The following is a 20,377-nucleotide window of genomic DNA, read 5'->3' as shown; positions in this document are numbered from 1 at the left end:
AAACCCGTTCTATTCCAATTATGGCTTCTGCTCCCTATTTCATCCATCTATACCACTAGCCTTCCATGTCCCTGCAGCCTCCAATTTGGTTCAACACCTCCACTGCATTCAAGCAGCATTAAAATCACACTTAAACGTGGCTAAGGAGAACTATGAAAATATGCTGACTTTCATTGATGGGACTACTCCCATGGCAATTGAAGACAGAGTATGGCTCTCAACTCAGCAGCTGGACATCTTCTGACCCTCAAGGAAACTAGATCACTGTTACTTTGGCCCATTCCAGATCATTCAACAGATTAACTCAGAGGCCTTCAAGCTCCAACTACCCCATACCATGAAGATGCATCCAATATTCCATGTTTCCTTGTTAAAGGAATATTTGCACAACTCCTTTCCTAGTTGGACAAAAGCATGTCCATGCCCCATCTTGGTTTGGGTGTAGGAAGAATATGTGGTAAGACAGATCTTGGACTCTGAGCTCCTCAGAAGACAACTGATGTACCTCATGGACTGGGAAGGTTATAGACCAGCTGACTGTTCAGGTACCAGCTAGTAACATATACACACCCATCCTCCTTTGTGAATTCCATCAATTGCACCCCAGCACGCCGGGTCAAAAGACATTGGGGAAGTGCGTCAAGGAGGGGTTAATGTAAGGTGACGAGTCACTCCTATGCTAGGCTCCAGCCAATTCACAAGTCAGGAACTGGTCTTGTGACTCCCAGACTATGTACATAAACCTCACAGGAGGAACAGCAGTTCAGTCTGCTCAGCATCACTTCAAGGCTTGGAACTTGCTGCTGCCTAAGAGTAGTCTCAGGCTCCTCAAGCCTTAGCCTGCTCCAGCCTTGCCCTTACTCCAGCCCGGCTCCCAGTCCTGCTCCAGCCTTGCTTCAACTCCACCCTGGACTCCAGATTCCAGCTCCAAACACAAGGCCTGACTGTTCCAGCTCCCACCACTAGGCCTGGCAATCCCCATCACAGTTTCTGACCATGGAAACATGGATGTGTGGAAGACGATAAATATGACGACATGCTCTTGAACAGGGGTTACAGGAGGGACCGTGGAATTTACAATGATTGAGAAGGAAACGTTTGAGGGCAGAAATTAGCTCAATTTGCATCACTGAGATGGAGCTGATGGAAAATCCACAATGAGAAAACAGTCCAGAGATGCAAGACTGAACAGAGAGGAGAGAACTGGGAGCCACTACCAAAAGTGAACAAAAGTAACTGAACATGTGAGTTTGGACGAGGCCATCCAAAAATAAGATGCAGGAAACTGGATCTCCAGTTCTCTCATTCTGCTGATCCTCTGCAAAAGAACGATCCCTCCATGGACTCTTCTCTCCCAACTTCCCAATCTGCAAAGTTCTCAAAATGCTTTCTTGTGCACCCTTCAGGAAAAATGCTGCAGAGTTCCAAGAGACATGAATCAGTTTTAGAACGAACAATAAGAACGTAAGAGTGGCCCTACTCGGTCAGACCAAAGGTCCATCCAGCCCAATATCCTGTCCTCTGACAGTGGCCAGTGCCAGGTGCCCCAGAGAGAATGAACACAACAGGTCATCATCAAGTGATCAATCCCCTGTCGCTCATTCCCAGCTTCTGGAAAACAGAGGCTAGGGACACCATTCCTGCCCATCCTGGCTAATAGCCATTGATGGACTTATCCTCCATGAATTTATCTAGTTCTTTTTTGAACCCTGTTATGGTCTTGGCCTTCACAACATCCTCTGGGCGAGGAGTTCCACAGGTTGACTATGTGTTGTGTGAAGAAATACTTCCTTTTATTTGTTTTAAATCTGCTGCCTATTAATTTCATTTGGTGACCCCTAGTTCTTGTGTTATGAGAAGTTGTAAACGACACTTCCTTATCTACTTTCTCTACACCAGTCATGATTTTATAGACATCAATCATATCTCCCCTTAGCCATCTCTTTTTCAAGCTGAAAAGTCCCAGTCTTATTAATTTCTCCTCACATGGCAGAGCTCCATACCCCTAATAATTTTTGTTGCCTTTTTCTGAACCTGTTCCAATTCCAATATATCTTTTTTGAGATGGGGCGACCACATCTGCACACAGTATTCAAGATGTGGGCGTACCATGGATTTATATAGAGACAACATGATATTTTCTGTCTTATTACCTATCCCTTTCTTAATTATTCCCAGCATTTTGTTCACTTTTTCGACTGCCGCTGCACATCGAGTGGATGTTTTCAGAGAACGATCCACAATGCAGCTGATCTGGGTTGACTCCAAGATCTTTTTCTTGAGTGGTAACAGCCAATTTAGACCCCATCATTTTATATGTATAGTTATGCTTTCCAATGTGCATTACTTTGCATTTATCAACATTAAATTTCATCTGCCATTTTGTTGCCCAGTCACCCAGTTTTGAGAGATCCTTTTGTAGTTCTTCGCAGTCTGCCTGGGTCTTAATTATCTGTAGTAATTCTGTATCATCTGCAAATGTTGCCACCTCACTGTTTATCCCTTTTTCTAGATCATTTATGAATATACTGAATAGGACTGGTCCCAGAACAGATCACTGGGGGACACCACTATTTACCTCTCTCCATTCTGAAAACTGACCATTTTTACCTACCCTTTGTTTCCTATCTTTTAACCAGTTACCAATCCATGAGAACACCTTCCCTCTTATCCTGTGGTAGCTTACTTTGCGTAAGAGCCTTTGGTGAGTAACCTTGTCAAAGGCTTTCTGAAAATCTAAGTATACTGTATCCACTGGATCCCCTTGGTCCACATGCTTGTTGACCCCCTCAAAGAATTCTAGTAGATTGGTGAGGCATAATATCCCTTTACTAAAACCATGTTGACTCTTCCCCCCAACAAATTACGTTCATTGATATGTCTGACAATATTGTTCTTTATTAACGTTTCAGACAGTTTGCCCGGTCCTGAAGTCAGGCTTACTTGCCTGTAATTGCCAGGATCACCTCTGGAGCCCTTTTTAAAAACTGGCATCACATTAGCTATCCTCCAGCCATCTGGTAAAGTAGCCTGATTTAAATAATAGGTTACAGACTACAGTTAGTAGTTCTGCAGTTTCACACTTGAGTTCCTTCAGAACTCTTGGGTGAATACCCTCTGGTCCTGGTGACTTATTGCTGTTTCATTTATCAATTTGTTCCAAAACCTCCTCTAATGACACCTCAATCTGGGACAGTTCCTCAGATCTGTCACCTAAAAAGAATGGCTCAGGTTTGGGAATCTCCCTCACATCCTTAGCCGTGAAGACCGATGCAAAGAATCCATTTAGTTTCTCCACAATGGCCTTATCGTCCTTAAGTGCTTCTTTAGCATCTCAATCATCCAGCGGCCTCCTTCTGATGTACTTAAAAAAAAATTGCTATTACTTAGAGTCTTTGGCTAACTTTTCCTCAAATTCTTTTTTGGCCTTCCTAATTGTGTTTTTACATTTCATTTGCCAGAGTTTACGCTCCTTTCTATTTTCCTCACTAGGATTTAACTTCCACTTTTTAAAGGATGCCTTTTTGCCTCTCACTGCTTCTTTTACTTTGTTGTTTAGCCACAATGGCTCTTTTTTGGTTCTCTCTTACTATGTTTTTTAATTTGAGGTATACATTTAAGTTGAGCCTCTATTATGGTGTCTTTAAAAAGTTTCCACGCAGCTTGCAGAGATTTCACTTTTGGTGTTGTATCTTTTAATTTGTGTTTAACTAACCTCCTCATTTTTGTGTAGTTCCCCTTTCTGCAATTAAATGCTACAGTGTTGGGCCGCTGTGGTGTTTTTCCTGCCACAGGGATATTAAATTTAATTATATTATGGAGAGAGAGAGATGGGGGGGGGGGACTCGAAGGAGGAGCTGGGGGAGAAAAACAGCTCAAGTCTCCCTATTTGGTAACCAGCTCTAAAGGAACAATTAAGTGATCATAAAAGAGGTGTGTGAGTGTGAGTGTGAGTGTGAGAGAGAGAGAGAATATATTAGATTGTTAAAATTCACCCTGACAAATAGCTGGTGAGCGCCAGTGTCATGTAAACACAAACTGGCTTCATGCAAAGCTCTATTCAATAACATGACCAGGCTGAAGCTCTCACCAGATCTAGTGAATGGAAGAAACTCTGATACCAGCATATCCATTTCATTTAGAGGAAAGACAATAAAGATTCTGCTTTCCTTTTCTAATTGATATGTCAGCAAAGCAAGACATGTCAGTAGGCTTGGAAGGAAGCAGTTCTGCCCTTCACCTTCTCTTGCACCTTTTCCGGCACCTTTTCCATGTTAGTCTCTAATTTTTGGCTACCCTCCTCCAGCTCCAAGTCCCCCAAACCTCAAGCTGATGATGCCAGGAATGTGATCACATCTGGGGACTGAGCAAGAGGGGAACTGCAGTCCAAGTCAAACCCAGGCCTTCACAAGACCACTCATTTTCTCCTTGTAGGACTTTTCTCTCTGCTAATAACTTCCTATCCTGGGGTGCTAAAGTCTTGAACTCCTACCAACGAGAGGATTCCACTGATGGGCAGTACATTTTTTAAGTAGTTCCCTAATCCTGACACAAAGCAGGAGCACCCTTCACTTGCCATCTGCAGGCCAAAGAGTGGAGAACACCTCCTTCATAGAGCCAGCACTTTGCAATGTAACTCCCCGTTCTCTAAAGAGCAGAGTGGTCAAAGCTTTGCCTTCTACTGACCCTGAGAGCCTCCTGTGGAAATCTCCCCTCCCAGCTTACTGGCCCCACCCTTTTCCTGTAGCAACCACAGGGACATAAGAATTGCCACACTGGATCAGACCCAAGATTCATTTAGTCCATTATCCTCTGTCAGATCGTGACCAGAACCATGTGCTTCAGAGGAAGGTGCAAGAACTCCACAATAGGCAGTAACCTTCCCCCCACAGGCGCCAACTCCATGGGTGCACCAGAGCTGGAGCACCCACAGGGAAAAAAAAAGGTGGGTGCTGCAGGCCCCCAATCAGTGCTTCACGCCCGTGGCCCTGCTGATCAGATTCTGCCCCTCCCTCCTAGCACATCCAAACTGCAGCATATCAGCTGTTCCGTGGCGTTCAGGAGGAACTGAGGGGGAGGGAGAGGAGCGAGGGCAGGGCATATTTGGGGGAGGGGGTGGAATGGGGCAGGAAGAAGTGGGCCCAAGGTGGGTCCTTGAGGAAAGGGCTGGAGTGGGGGCAGAGTTTGGGGCCGAGCAGGAGGTTCACAGTACAAAGTTGGCACCTTTGCTTCCTCCTACATAGATCCTATCCTGGTCTCTTATGCTGTAGTTAGAAATTGGCTTAAGTCCTGAACCACAAGGTTAACAGGTTTTAACATCAGAAGGACCATAAGATCATTTAGTCTGACTTCCTGCATATTACAGGCCAGAGAATTTCATCTAGTTACTGCTGCATTGAGCCCAATAAAGTTTAATATCCCTTTCAAAATTTCTCATTAATTATAAACTTTGAATATTCTTGATATCTATACAGATATCCAACCCCTTTTTGAATTTTGTTAAGTTCTCAGCCTGAATGACTTCCTGTGGCAATGAATTTCACAGTTTAACCAAAGTGCTTGGTTACATGCAGTAGCAATATTAAGAGGGTATGAATGGGACAAGATGTAAATAAACTTGTTCTGACAGAATGGATACAGCCCTCTATCTTGCGAGAGGAAATGAACTACCCAGCTACAGGATGGATAATTTTATGTGTAGTAGAACAGTCTGAGCTCACTTCTGCAGCCTCCAACCTGTCTAACAACATCAGGGCACTCTGGAATTTGGTTCTACTTGAATGCATTTACTACACCAGACACGTGGTGGTGTTTGCAAATTTGATCAAGGATGAATTGACACCAGAGACATGAAGCAGCCTCAAGAGTTCCACCAATATGCCTGGGTTTTTGAAATGTAGTTATGTCAGGAAAGTCTCTGCAAGCATTAGAGACGTAGGCTGAGCTACAATCAACAAGAAGTTTTATGGCAACATGATTGTGTCACAATGATTAAGCAACAGCTCCAACCAGAAGTGTTCTGTAGAACAGTGTTCTGTACAAAGAAGTGGTTCGGGACTATTTAGAAAAGCTGGAGGAGCACAAGTCCATGGGGTCGGATGCGCTGCATCCGAGAGTGCTAAAGGAGTTGGCGGATGTGATTGCAGAGCCATTGGCCATTATCTTTGAAAACTCATGGCGATCGGGGGAAGTCCTGGACGACTGGAAAAAGGCTAATACAGTGCCCATCTTTAAAAAAGGGAAGAAGGAGGATCCTGGGAAGCACAGGCCAGTCAGCCTCACCTCAGTCCCTGGAAAAATCATGGAGCAGCTCCTCAAGGAATCAATTCTGAAGCACATAGAGGAGAGGAAAGTGATCAGGAACAGTCAGCATGGATTCACCAAGGGCAAGTCATGCCTGACTAATCTAATTGCCTTCTATGACGAGATAACTGGCTCTGTGGATGAAGGGAAAGCAGTGGACGTGTTGTTCCTTGACTTTAGCAAAGCTTTTGACACAGTCTCCCACAGTATTCTTGCCAGCAAGTTAAAGAAGTATGGGCTGGATGAATGGACTATAAGGTGGACAGAAAGTTGGCTAGATTGTCGAGCTCAACGGGTAGTGATCAATGGCTCCGTGTCTAGTTGGCAGCCGGTATCAAGTGGAGTGCCCCAAGGGTCAGTCCTGGGGCCAGTTTTGTTCAATATCTTCATAAATGATCTGGAAGATGGTGTGGATTGCACCCTCAGCAAGTTTGCAGATGACACTAAACTGGGAGGAGAGGTAGATACGCTGGAGGGTAGGGATAGGATACAGAGGGCCCTAGACAAATTAGAGGATTGGGCCAAAAGAAATCTGATGAGGTTCAACAAGGACAAGTGCAGAGTCCTGCACTTAGGACGGAAGAATCCAATGCACCGCTACAGACTAGGGACCGAATGGCTCGGCAGCAGTTCTGCAGAAAAGGACCTAGGGGTGACAGTGGACAAGAAGCTGGATATGAGTCAACAGTGTGCCCTTGTTGCCAGGAAGGCCAATGGCATTTTGGGATGTATAGGTAGGGGCATTGCCAGCAGATCGAGGGACGTGATCATTCCCCTCTATTCGACATTGGTGAGGCCTCATCTGGAGTCCTGTGTCCAGTTTTGGGCCCCACACTACAAGAAGAATGTGGAAAAATTGGAAAGAGTCCAGCGGAGGGCAACAAAAATGATTAGGGGACTGGAACACATGACTTATGAGGAGAGGCTGATGGAACTGGGATTGTTTAGTCTGCGGAAGAGAAGAATGAGGGCGGATTTGATAGCTGCTTTCAACTACCTGAAAGGGGGTTCCAAAGAGGATGGATCTAGACTGTTCTCAGTGTAGCTGATGACAGAACAAGGAGTAAATGTCTCAAGTTGCAGCGGGGGAGATTTAGGTTGGACAATAGGAAAAACTTTTTCACTATGATGGTGGCGGAATCTCCTTCCTTAAATAATTTTAAGGTCAGGCTTGACAAAGCCCTGGCTGGGATGATTTAGTTGGGGATGGGTCCTGCTTTGAGCAGGGGGTTGGACTAGATGACCTCCTGAGGTCCCTTCCAACCCTGATGTTCTATGAACAAGAACTTCCCCACTTCCATTCTCTCTCTCACACCACACCCCCATCCAGCCCATAGTTAACCAGTGGAACTCACTGCCGCTAGACAGAAGCCAAGGCCTTAGGGTAATTAAAAAATGAATTAGACATGTATGTGGTTAATAAAATATTTTCTCAGTCATACTAGCTAGAATAAAAGTGTAACAGTATTTCTGTTTCAGGGCACAAACCACGCACTACCTGCCTGGGGTTATGATGAAACTTCCTATATAAGCAGATGAGTGCCTATTTGTTGATTATGGGGTTTCATATCCCTTCCACTGGTACTTGCCACCATCAGAGAAAATATTGTGCTAGACAGACTACTGGTCTGATCCAGTCTGGAAATTCCTATGCTTCCTTTCCATGGAATACAGTTTGAGAACAACTATTGCACAGCAATCACCATACCCAATTACCAGACAATACTGCAGGCTGGACATTTTCATGAAATTCAGGCCATTTTTATACAAGCCTTGACTAAAGGTGGACAGATTCCAATTAGAATGTATACCACTAACATGGGCAGAACAAACTTGCCCAGATTCAGAAGAAAACAAACCAAGACAGACTCCAAAAGCTACTAAATCATCCTTAACAGAAGACAACAGGAATTGGAGCTAAATTCCAGCCAACCCTACCTGTCCAAAATGCGCAGGATAGCCCAGCATGTGCATGTACAGTAGTTTTGCCACGTTCCGGCAGCGGTATGTATTATCCTCTTCTCTGAAGGATGACCGGATGGCAGCACATTCTTTCTGAATCATTTCACGCTCTTCTGCTTGGGTTCGTGCTGTCCGGATGGTCCGGATCAGCTCCCGCAGTCTGATGGGGGCTGGCATCCTCTGGGAAAGGGGAGGAAAAAAAAAATTGCATGTGTAAAACCTCCACAACAAAAAGAAACTTCACAGCCTTCACAGCTTTCAATATGGAAAAGGGTTTTCCTCCTTGCCCTATGGCTATGGATTATGGAGGGTCTGGCACCTAGGCAGAGATGCACAAGCTCTCGCCCTCAGGCACCGCCCCACACAGCGGAGTCGGTGCTCGGGGGAGCCCCGTGGCCCCCCTGCCTAGGAGCCAGACCCGCTGCTGGCCGCTTCCAAGGGCCAGGCAGCACCGCCGGGCAGCACCGCCGATGGGACTTTTAATGGCCCGGTCAGCAGTGTTGACCAGAGCCAACACGACCCAGTTCGGGGTCGAGACCCACGATTAGAAAAATCACTGCTCCAGGGACCAGTTGTGAGTACTCGGAACATCAGAGCCCAGATGACTCAAGCTAGGCACCCAGAAGATGAGGAACATCCGGATACCTGTCAAAACGCTGCTTTCAGTAACATGCCCAGTATCACATAGCATGTCTATACCAGAGCAAGGGATAGAACCCAGTTCTCCTGGGTGGTATTTCAACTGCTTTAAACGTAAAACCGTCCTCTCTCTTCCTGCAGTCCCTTGCTTCATCCTCTATACATCTTTCAACTACTACGGCAAGTGAGACAGGTGACCTACACAGAACACCCTCCTTCATTACACAACCCTGATTCATTCTCTGAGCGCAGTACTTTCTATGCATCAAGTAAGGCACGGTTCTGTGGAAAAACAGACGTCTAAGGGTATGTCTACAAATGCTACAAAGGCACTGCTGCTGCACCACCATAGCGCTTCACTGTAGACCAGTGGTCACCAGCCAGACCATCATGATCAACTAGTTGATCCTGGAGCATCTGTCAGTCCATCGCGATCTCTGGCCGCTAAAAGTATGATGGCGCAGTGGGGCTGAGGCAGGCTGCGTGCCTGCCCTGGCCCCACATTACTCCCAGAAGCGACTGGCTGCTGGCACGCATCTGCAGCCCCTGGGGGAGAGGTGGAGGCTGCTCCATGCGCTACCCCCGCCCCGAGCACCGCCCCCACAGCTCACTGGCCAATGGGAACTGCAGGGGCGGTGCTTGCAGGCAGTACATGGAGACCCAATGCCCCCCCTCCCCCCCAGGGGGCACAGAGACGTGCCAGCAGCCAGCCACTTCCGGGGGTGGCATGGGGCCTGGGCAGGCAAGCAGCCAGGGCTGTCCCTAGCTATTCTGGGGCCCTACACAGCTCCCCTGCGGGGGGGCTCTGGCTCAGGGGCAGGGGGGAACCGCCCCCCAGCACTCACCAGTGGCATGGCTGGGGCTGGGTAGCTGCACTTCCCACCACCAGTGAGTCCAGGCCTGGCCCTGCTGCAGTCCTGAGGAGAGTGGGGTCGGGGCTCAGGTAGAGCAGGGCAGGGGCTTTGGGGAAGGGGTGGTGTGGGGACGGGGCTGGGGCAGAGCAGGGGTGGAGTGGGAAGGGAAGAGGCTGGGGCGGAGCAGGGGCTGGAGCAGCACGCACTTCGCAGGGCACCAGGAAATTTGGTGCCCCACGCAGCTGCGTACTTTGTGTTTGGGTAGGGATGGCCCTGCAAGCAGCCTGCCTCAGCCCCACTGCGCTGCCGACCAGGAGCCACCTCTGGTAAGTGCCTCCCTCTCAGAGCCCACACCCCAATCCCCTGCCCCAGCCCGGAGCCCCATCCTGAACCCAAACTCCCTCCCAGAACCCACACCACCTCACCCTCTCCTGCACCCCAATCCCCTGCCCCAGCCCCAAGCCCCCTCCTGCACCCAAACTCCCTCCCAGAGCTTTCACTCTTGCACCCCAACCCCTTGTCCCAGGCTCAGCCTGGCGCCCCCTCCTACACTCCAAACCCCTTGGCCCTAGCCCAGAGCCTGCACCCCCTTCCACACCCCAACCCCCTGCCCCAGGGCCGTGAAAGTGAGCGAGGGTGGGGGAGAGCGAGGGGGGAATGGAGTGAACAGGGCAGGGCCTCAGGGAAGGGGTAGATCCTGGGTTGATCTTAAATTCAAAAAGTGATCTTGTGTGTAAAAAGATTGGAGACCACTGCGTAGACACTACCTACGCCAACAGGAGGGGTTCTCCCCTCTGCATAGGTAATCCACCTTCCCAAGAGGCTAGGTCAACCTACCACTGTCTACCTAATTCTTCTGTCAACCTATCACTGTCTACATCAGGGGTTAGGTCAGCATAGCTACATCTCTCAGAGGTGTGGATTATTCACACTCCTGACAGACATAGCTATGCCAATGTAAATTTTCAGTGCCGACCAGGCCTAAAATGCATACATACAAGGGGGCTGAATTAAAGTTTCGAAGGCAACCTTCGTAACATTAACCACTTTTAGTATAGTTTGTTTATGCTGTTATAAATATAACATTCACACTAAGAGGCAATGGACAAAATCTATAGATTACTTTCTGGTTTGTTGTGGTTATGATGTGTGCAGGAAAGCTACTGTTAAAAAAAAAAATCTAGCAATCCAAGAATGGCTAGATAGCTTATCCAACATCTGTCTAAAGACTATGAAGATACTTCTAGTTTTTGTTCAGTTATGAAATACAACAATCTTCAAATAGATGTCGTCTGACATTTACTATTTCCCAGGCGGGATTGGTGATTGTATCACACTCTCCAAACTTCCTGCCCCAAAAAAGCAGACTCGCTAGATTTGCCAAAGGAGGGCATTCTGAAGGGCACTTTAGTTATAAACAAAGCTACTATTTATTTATCCATGAGACTTTGACTATGTCTACACAGTTGACGCACTTTAACGTGGTTGCGTAGTCGCGGCTCAAGCACTGGGAGAGAGCTGTAATAAACCCACCTCCGTGAGAGGAAGAGCTCCCAGCGCTGTAATAAACCCACCTCCGTGAGGGGAACAGCTCCCAGCGCTGTAGCACTATCTACACTGGCACTTTACAGCACTGAAACTTGCATCGCTCGGGGGGGGGGGGTGTTCACACCCCTAAGCGAAAACAGTTTCAGCCCTGTAAGTGGCAGTGTAGACAAGGCCTTAGTTTTTGAACTGCAACTCCATATCTTTTAACTAATAATAAATCTATTAAATTCATTTTTAGACAAATCTTTTGCTTAATGCACAAACAAGCCCATAGAAAAGCCAAATGTTCTGTACACATCTTCTCTTTCCCACCCATCTTCTCTCCTACTGCCTTCCTCCTGATCTCCAAAAACAAGCCACTTTAAACATTTACTCCTTATGACTTCTGAAACTTTCCTTTGGTTTTGTATTTTTCTAGAACTCCTCAACTAGGAACTCCTGTGTAACAGTTTGGATTACAATTAAGCGAGGGTTATTTTGCTACAGAACTACTCTAAGTTCAGCTCTCATTCTGTCCAATGTTCATTTTCTCTTCAGAGGCAGTTTTACTCTTTCTAGATTCATGTTACTTAAGCAGGAATAGGAGGTGAATTTTATAAGACAACACAGAACTAGAACATGAGAATATAATCAACAAGAGATATCACAGGATAGACTGGCTACCATATGCCCACACAACAGCATCAGAAATGACATGCTCCCAATAATTCCTGCTGATTTTCACCCACTTTTCTCCAAAGCCATTCAAGTGTAACAATGACAGGCAGACGAGAAGTAAAACAGTTAAAATAATATGGTGCAAACTTTTCTGTTGTACACTGTTAGACTAATTGCATAATCTTGTGACTGGTTTCAGAGTAACAGCCGTGTTAGTCTGTATTCGCAAAAAGAAAAGGAGTACTTGTGGCACCTTAGAGACTAACCAGTTTATCTGAGCATAAGCTTTCGTGAGCTACAGCTCGCTTCATCGGATGCATACTGTGGAAAGCACAGAAGATCTTTTTATACACACAAAGTATGAAAAAATGGGTGTTTACCACTACAAAAGGTTTTCTCTCCCCCTACCCCACTCTCCATGACTGTTACCCTGGTTCTCACTCCCCGTTTCCATCCTACTGTTACCATCACTTACTTACCGTATCTTGTCTCAAGCTAGATTGTAAACTTGTCAGGGCAAGGAGTGTGTCAGATATGATGCATAGCAAATCTGAGCCCTGATCCTGACTGAGACCTTCGGGTGCTTCTTGAACATAAAGCAAGACACTGTTTCTGCTCGTTTCCGAAATACAAAATAAATCCAAATGAGACTTTCAAATTCAACACCACACAACAGTATTGCGTAAATGAGCAAGAAACAATATGCAAGAGAGACTCGGGATAGCAAAAAAATATGGAGCAAGAAGTCTACTCATTATGATGTTAAAAAGCTTCAAGTAATTATCTTACTGTTAATACTCCTTACATTTTCTTTCACCCCATTTCCTATGTGACCTGCCTTAGCTGGTGTGTCAGGATGGTCCAGTGATTAGGGCACTTTGGAAGACCTGGGTTCAATTCCCTACCCTGCCACAGACCCCATGTGTGACCTCAGGCAAATCACTTAGTGTCTCTTTCCCTCCGTTCCCCTCTGTATCTAGCACTGGTGCAACTCTGCTGGAATTCTGTGTCCTGCTCAGGTGCCCGCAATTCAAGGATGTTGATAAAATGGAGAGGGTTCAGAGAAGAGCCACAAGAACCAATAAAGGATCAGAAAATCTGCCTTATAGTGACAGACTCAAGGAGGTCAATCTATTGAGCTTTAACAAAGAGATGGTTAAGGGGTGATTTGATTACAGTCTATAAATACCTACATGGGGAAGAAATATTTAATAATGGGCTCTTCAGTCTAGCAGAGGAAGGTATAACAATCCAATGGCTGGAAGCTGAAGCTAGACAAACTCGAACTGGAAATAAGGCATAAATCTATAATGGTTAGAGTAATTATCCAGTGGACCAATTTACCGAGGGTCGTGGTGGATTCTCCATCACTGACAATTTTTAAATCAAGATTGGAGGTTTTTCTCAGAAATCTGCCCTAGGGATTATTGTGGGGCAGTTCTCTGGCCCACGTTACACAGGAGGTCAGACTGGATGATCACAACGATCACTTCTGGCCTTGAAATCTACACAATAGAGATAACAGCACTCCCCTATGTCACAGGAGTGTCATGAGGAAAAATACATTAAAGACTGCCCTACAGTGATGGGGGTCTGTAAAGTACCACACTCACCACCTATAGTGTCCCCTTATGTCAGGGTGCAATGCTGCAAGGGGTCCTCACCTCTGGTGCCCCCTACGAGTTGTCTGCCTCTCACGGGGTCTTCCATGGGTTGGCCAAGTCACAAAGTTTAGTCTCCTTCCAGGGTAATAAAAGATCCAACTGAAAATCCAAATCAAATGCCCAAACTAATAATTCTTCTGCCCTCCCAGGCTCCAATATAGCACTCTGCTTCCTGATCCCTGGAGAGCTTCTCTTATCTTGCTGCTTCTTCAGCAGGATTCCCCTGCTGCCTCCCTTTACTAGGGACTCTGGCAGCTTCCCTTAAGGATCTCCCTGATCTTTGCAGGCCCTATCTCAGGGCTCCCCCCACAGGAGCCTATCCTGCTTCCTGTGGGTTCTCCTTCCTAAAGGAGAGTTCTGCCTTCTCAGCAGTCTCTCCCCCTAGACTGAGCTCTCTCTTAAGCTTTACTTAAGTAATCCTCCACAGCCGAGGCCAGTCTCTAACTCCATTAACCCAGCCGGAACCACTAACTGCCTCTGTGCGGCTAGATCATGGGTAAGGCTGAGTGGTAACTGCTAGATCACGGGCCAAACTGGGCCTAGCTTGTCTTAAAGGGCCAGCCAGCCTGTGCCAGGGCCATGTAAATACCACAGAAAGATTAAAAAGTGTACATTCCCCCTGTAGTCTGTCATACCCGGTGCATCATACCTAGTAATTAAGAAGTGTACCTGACTAGCCTGAGGACTAAGGCTATCCATCAAAGTGAAAGTCCTGTGCTGACATACCCCTGCAGTTTTCCCCTCTCCTCTCCTCTCCCTTATGACTTCTGCCAGAAATGACATTTCCACTTATTGTATCTCAGCCACCTGCATGGCTATTTGTGTGTTCATCAGACCTGAATGATGGGGAGTGACACACATTTTCATATAAAATGTGCGTTCTTGCAAAATTGGTAGATTTAAGCCTGAATTAATAATTTTGTAATTACATGTACAAGTTAGGGTTATGGAAAATAAGGGAACATTGGAATCTCTGCTCTAGCTGCAGTGCTTTCCTATACAGCAACAAGGTGAAACTAACATGATTCTTAAAACCTACAGATATCTCTCTACTGCTACAATGATCAATATTCCCCACAGCACACCCATCCAAATCCATGGTCCTACACATGCCTAGCTGTAGCAGGGTGGTTACCCTGCTCTGGCCCTGAAAGGGTTAAAGCAGCCCTGGAGAGGGCTGCAGCAAGGAAGAAGAGTGAGAACAGCTGGGGGAAGCTGAGTCAGCAGCTGACCACAGCTGTGGCCAGCTTAATTAAGGCCCAGCTGGCCTTTATAAGAGGGCAGTGGGCCAGAAGCCAGGGAGAACACACACTCTCTGCCTTTAGAGGGAGAAGGGCCTGGCTGCTGGGGAGCATACCTGGGTACTTAAGGTGGAGCAGGGCTGGGGGAAGGCCAGAGGAGCTCCAGCCTGGAAACCCCCCAGGCTGCAGGCCTAGAGTAAGGCCAAATAGATACTGGGGTTGCAGGGGGCAGCCAAAGGCAGCAGGTCCAAACCCCTCTTGCCTGTGATGAGTGGCAATTATACTGTAGTCTGCCCCAGTGAACAGGGGCTAGATGGTGACTGGCAATAGCCCTATACTCAGGCAAGGTGGGGATAGAAGGTGGGGGGTCCCCGGGGAGGGGAGACCCAGATCTGTGCAAGGTACTGCAGGGGGCAGCACCCTGGCATGAAAGGGGCACCGGGGTCAGGGAGGGACTCAGGCCCAGCGGCAAGTTGGACACCAGCCTGCAGAGGGCGCGCCGGAGCCTGCAAACGCTAATTCCCTGGATGACCAGCAGGAGGTGCCGCAGGGGTGAGTCCCGCACCATTACACTATCATGCAGGGTACCTCACCCCATGCACTAAATGACCCAACAACTATGTTGTGGAAACCAATCACTATGCTCTCAAATGAACTCACACAGAAAAATAATAAAAGGACAAACACTACATCACCCGTGGGCAAATACTTTTCACAAAACAATCACTCCATATCTGACCTGTTAGTCCTCATCCTCAAAGGAAATCTGCACACCTCCTTCAAAAGATGAGCTTGGGGGCTTAAATTCATAAATTTGCGAGACACTAAAAATCATGGACTCAGTCACTGGATTTATGGTCCCCTGCACCAATCTGTAACCCACTAACCCTCCTTTGTCCTATGACTGCAGAGGTGTTAACTGCCTACTTCACCCTGAACATCTCTTGCAACATGTTAACTTCTTATACTTAATCTGCACCAACCTTCTATATAGCTGTGACACTGAGGGCATGGCTACACTTGCAGATGTAAAGCGCTGGGAGTTAAACCAGCCTTCAGAGACCGCAGCAGGGAAAATGCTGCCATGTGTTTACACTGTCAGCTGAAAGTGCACTGGCGTGGCCACATTAGCAGCTCTTGCAACGCCACAAAGAGTAGTGCACTGTGGTAGCTATCCCAGTGTGCAAGTGGATGCAACATGCTTTTCAAACTGGAGGGGTGGAGTGTGACAGGGAATGTGTTGTGTGTATGTGGGGGGAGAGACTGTGTTTTGGGGTGCTGAGAGTGTGTCAGCATGCTGTATTGCAAGTTTAGGCAGCAGCAGACCCTGCTCCTCCACCCCCTCTCTCATACACACTCAACAGCAGCATTCCATACTAATGGCTTGCTTTGTCCCAGAGCAGATAAGCATGTCTGCTGTCAGAAACAGAGCTTTGAAAGGGGATACCCACATTCCTGTAGCTGATTTCAAAACAATGAAAAGAGTGGCCATTTGACTTCAGGGGATTATGGGACATTTCCAGAGGCCAATCACAGCACAGTAATGCAACACCTCGTTCACACTGACACCTGGGCGTTTCAGCCGGGGCACAGCAAGCTTTATGCTTCTCATGGAGGTGGATTACCAGGAGTGCTCCAGCTGCAGAGTCCAGGCACTCTACATGCCTTCCCAGTGTGGACACATTGGGAGTTAGGGCACTGAGGGCTGCTTTAATGCGCTCTAACTTGCAAGTGTAGCTTTCCTAGACCTGAAGAACTCTGTATAAGCTTGAAAGCATGTCTTTCACTAACAGAGGCTGGTGCACATTACCTCTCACAACTCTCTAACATGATTCTTGTCAGTTTCACCTGTGTCCTGACAAGCACCAATCCAACCAGAGATCATCAATTTCCATCTGCTGCTTGCCAAAAGCTAAGCTGCAGCAAAAGCACTAGAGGTGTCTGCAGATTTCAGAATCAAAAACAGCATTGATTAATATTCATTTTGCATATGGAAGGCTCTTTACCAACATAAATGGTAGCTTTAAAAAAAAAGTTAGAGTCTGCAGAAGTTGATTGTTTAGTTCCTTCCTCTCCTCACCACCATTCACCAAAGGAAGTTTCCAATGCCCCACTGGCAAGTGGATTTTGCAAACACTGGAAGTGGATTGCCCAATGCTAATGGTGCCATAGTTCACCACTCCTGCAGTATTTGTCCTCTTCTCTCCTACTATGCCTAGTAATGAGTCACCTCTGTGCTAGAGCCTATACCGTCACCGGATGTTCAGAGGGAACGACTTACACTTAATAATGACACTTGTGCAACCTGAAAAAGTCCTGCCAACATTCTCAAGAATGTAACAGTAGACTCCTAAACAGAAAGCTTCTTGTACTAAATATCTTACATTCATATAATGCCTTCCAACCACAGAGATCCCAAAATGCTTTAACAAGATTAACTGATCATAAAAGAACCCAGCCACTGTTTAACAGCACAAAGCAACACTACCCAACAACTTACAGCAGGAAGTAAGACTTCGTCTATGCTACAGAGTTAGGTCAAAATAAGGCAGCTTATGTCAACCTGACTATGTCAGTGTCCACATTACAGTCTTGCTCCTGCCAATATAAGCGCCCTATTACACAGGCATACCACCACCTCCACAAGAGGCATAGGGTGGGAGTTCTCAACCTTTTCCTTTCTGAGGCCTGTGCCACAACTGTTTTTCTGCATATAAAAGCCAGGGCCAGAGTTAGGGGGTAGCAAGCAGGGCAACTGCCTGAGGTCCCATGCCACAGGGGGCCACACAAAGTTAAGTTGCTCAGGCTTCTGCTTCAGCCCCAGGTGGTAGGGCTCAGGGACCCAGGCTTTAGCACTGCATGGCACGGCTTTGGCTTTCTTCCCTGGCCCCAGGGAGTCTAACCCTAGCCCTGCTTGCCAGACCCCCTGAAGCCTGCTGGCAGCCACCCAAGGGGCTCTGGGTCTCTGGTTGAGAACTGCTGGCATAGGGCTTATATCAGTGTAGTTAGGGTGATGCAGTGTCAGCTGCTGGCCCTAATTTTTGTCAATTTCATGGCTACACTGGAGTAACTACTGCAGTGGATGTAAGTCAACCTAACACAGGTCAACTTAAAATTGTAGTGTTGATATGCCTTAAAATACTTTATCTAAAACCACAAAGAAAACAGACAAAATGAATTGATGCAATCTGGAATTTGCCTAGATCAACTGCATTAAAACCATGACACTTGGAAAAAATGCCACAATCTTTAACAATCAGTGCGCTCAGAATCTCAATTTTACATCTCATCTAAAAGACTGGTACTCCAACCCCAGAGAGTTCCCATACTGGAGCACTAGTTCAGTACTGACAGAGAAAAGGCTGACAATGAATTACCAACACCATTTTCAGCAGAACCCTATAGGTATGTCCATGCTGCAAAAAAAGACCCTCGGCAGCAAGACTCAGACTCACAAAGCTCATGCTATGGGGTTAAAAATAGCAGTGTAGATGTACAGGCTCGGGCTGGAGCCCGGGCTTCAAAACCCAGAGAAGGGGAGGGTCTCAGAGCCCAGGCTAGACCAAATGTCTACACCGCTGTATTTATCATCGCAGCACACCCAATTCAGTTGACCCAGGCTGTGAAACGTGCTGCCATGGGGGTTTTTTTGCTGTGTAGATGTACCCCAAGTTTCCTTGGATGGCTTCCAGCCAAGGACTGACTATGCTTAGTTTATGAGACTAACTAGCTCACCATATGAAGCAGTGCATCTGCAGACTAAGAATGTGCACTTTGAGAGCACCTGTAAAGACAAAGAAAAGGCAGAATGGAGTTTTTTAAAAGGGGTATTCCTAGAGAGCAGCAGACCCACCAATTTCAAGTGGCAAATAATACCTTGCAAGTCATTTACCTGTCATCTACATAGGACTTCATTTACTCAACTAGGTATATTTCTGCAGATTAATTTGTTTATGTGTACAATTAAACACTAAGGCAAAGAGGAAAAGTATCCAGAGAAGGTAAAACTGAACTGACTCTTCTTTTGATGCTCCTTCTTGGAAGAAATATACGCAAGCCTTCCCCTGTCCTGCCATTATGCTTCGGTCAGATAAAGAGGAGTGAAGTTTGACTATTTCCAGTTTATGCACTTCTCTGGCATACCTAGCACCCTCCTGGATCACAAAGAAACTTAGGCAGCCATTAAGATCTTCCTTGCCCAACCTGATCATGTCACTCTCACGCTTTCAAGTGGCTTGTGATGGGATACCAGGCCCACCACATACAAACACAAGTAGCAACACAGGAGGCACAAGGATGAGGCAACCTCTGTTCCCAGGAGCAAAATGATCAGGGTGGGGAGTGATTGTTCTCTAAAAAATTGTCTGGCCACTGTCTGATCACTTACTCCAAGACAGAAAGGCTAATTAAACGTATGTCTACAGTCACTGGGAAAATGCACTGTATTAGAAAACATGTGAAATAACCTTGTAAGCTTCACTTAGCTCTTAGGGTGGAGGACAATCGCATTTAAAAACACATTAGCTGGCCGTGGTTAAGACTAGCAGGGATCTTAGGGTTAACCACAACCAGCTAACACCATTTTAATGTGACCATTCTTGCCAGATTCTGGACTAAGTCTTCTTGGTTATACAAAGCATTTTCCCAATACAGACAAGCCCTCAGTACTTTTCTGCTCATGGCTGTTTGCCCTTTGATTAGATTGCAGCCTTTGCCCATAACTGATTTTTTAATATTTTTCACAAACTTCTTTAAAAAATTATTTTACAATAGTCTTAATTATATTTATTTCAAAATAGTTAGTCCCATATCTAAATGTTCTGTGACTGCTCTGTTTAACCCAATTTCATCTTTTGGGATTTTAATTCTCTCTTATTAACTTAACTCTGTTTCAGTACATATTAGTGATCACCTGTATTATACACCCATACCCCAAATTTCTTCCCTTCAAGAGCAGTCCTCATGGTTAGATATTAAGACCTGTAGGGACTACTCTGTTATCATATCCATTGTCCTACTCTTTCCTGGTGCCATCTAGAGTAACAAAAATACTTCCCAACCCCACTTACATCTCACAATCTCAATCCCTTGTCCATGTGATCGCAACAGTTTCAAAGTTCAGGACCTCATTAACATTCTTCTTATGAGACCAACAAAAACTCAAACATAGTTTTGATAACCAAATAGCCAACTATATTTGCAACCAATACTACCTTCCAATATAGTCAACTTCCACAAATCAAGAATGCTTAATTGCTTCAATAAAGGTATATTCTTCCATGACAGGTTACAGTCGGAAACCAATAGGACTTATGTTCCTAAATCATTTTGAAAAAAATCACTTCAGCTCCTAAATATGCGTTTAGGCTCCTATTTTTGAAAGTTTTTGTGTAGAAAAAAGTTCACAATAACTTTGTTGATGTATTGAAAGTCTAAACAACCTTTCACTGTTACCTGAAGCAATTCTCACTTGAAGTGACATAGACTGTGTGTGGCACATTGCTGCAGC

General features: G+C 46.2%; 1 protein-coding gene across 4 annotated transcripts in view; it reads right to left on the bottom strand.

Annotated features, from left to right (window-relative positions):
* Nucleotides 1-20,377, bottom strand: part of AP1G1 (adaptor related protein complex 1 subunit gamma 1) — a 97,518-nt gene that overhangs the window by 69,289 nt on the left and 7,852 nt on the right. For all 4 annotated transcript variants that reach the window (XM_037877365.2, XM_037877368.2, XM_043526079.1 and 1 more), the window contains exon 2: nucleotides 8,242-8,445. In XM_037877365.2, coding sequence (XP_037733293.1) covers nucleotides 8,242-8,442 — 201 coding nt within the window. In that variant the 5' untranslated portion in view covers nucleotides 8,443-8,445. The remainder of the gene's footprint in view (nucleotides 1-8,241; nucleotides 8,446-20,377) is intronic.

Source organism: Chelonia mydas, chromosome 12, assembly GCF_015237465.2.
Source record: "Chelonia mydas isolate rCheMyd1 chromosome 12, rCheMyd1.pri.v2, whole genome shotgun sequence".
Classification (NCBI taxonomy): Eukaryota; Metazoa; Chordata; order Testudines; family Cheloniidae; genus Chelonia; species Chelonia mydas.
This window is presented reverse-complemented; position numbering and strand designations above follow the sequence as displayed.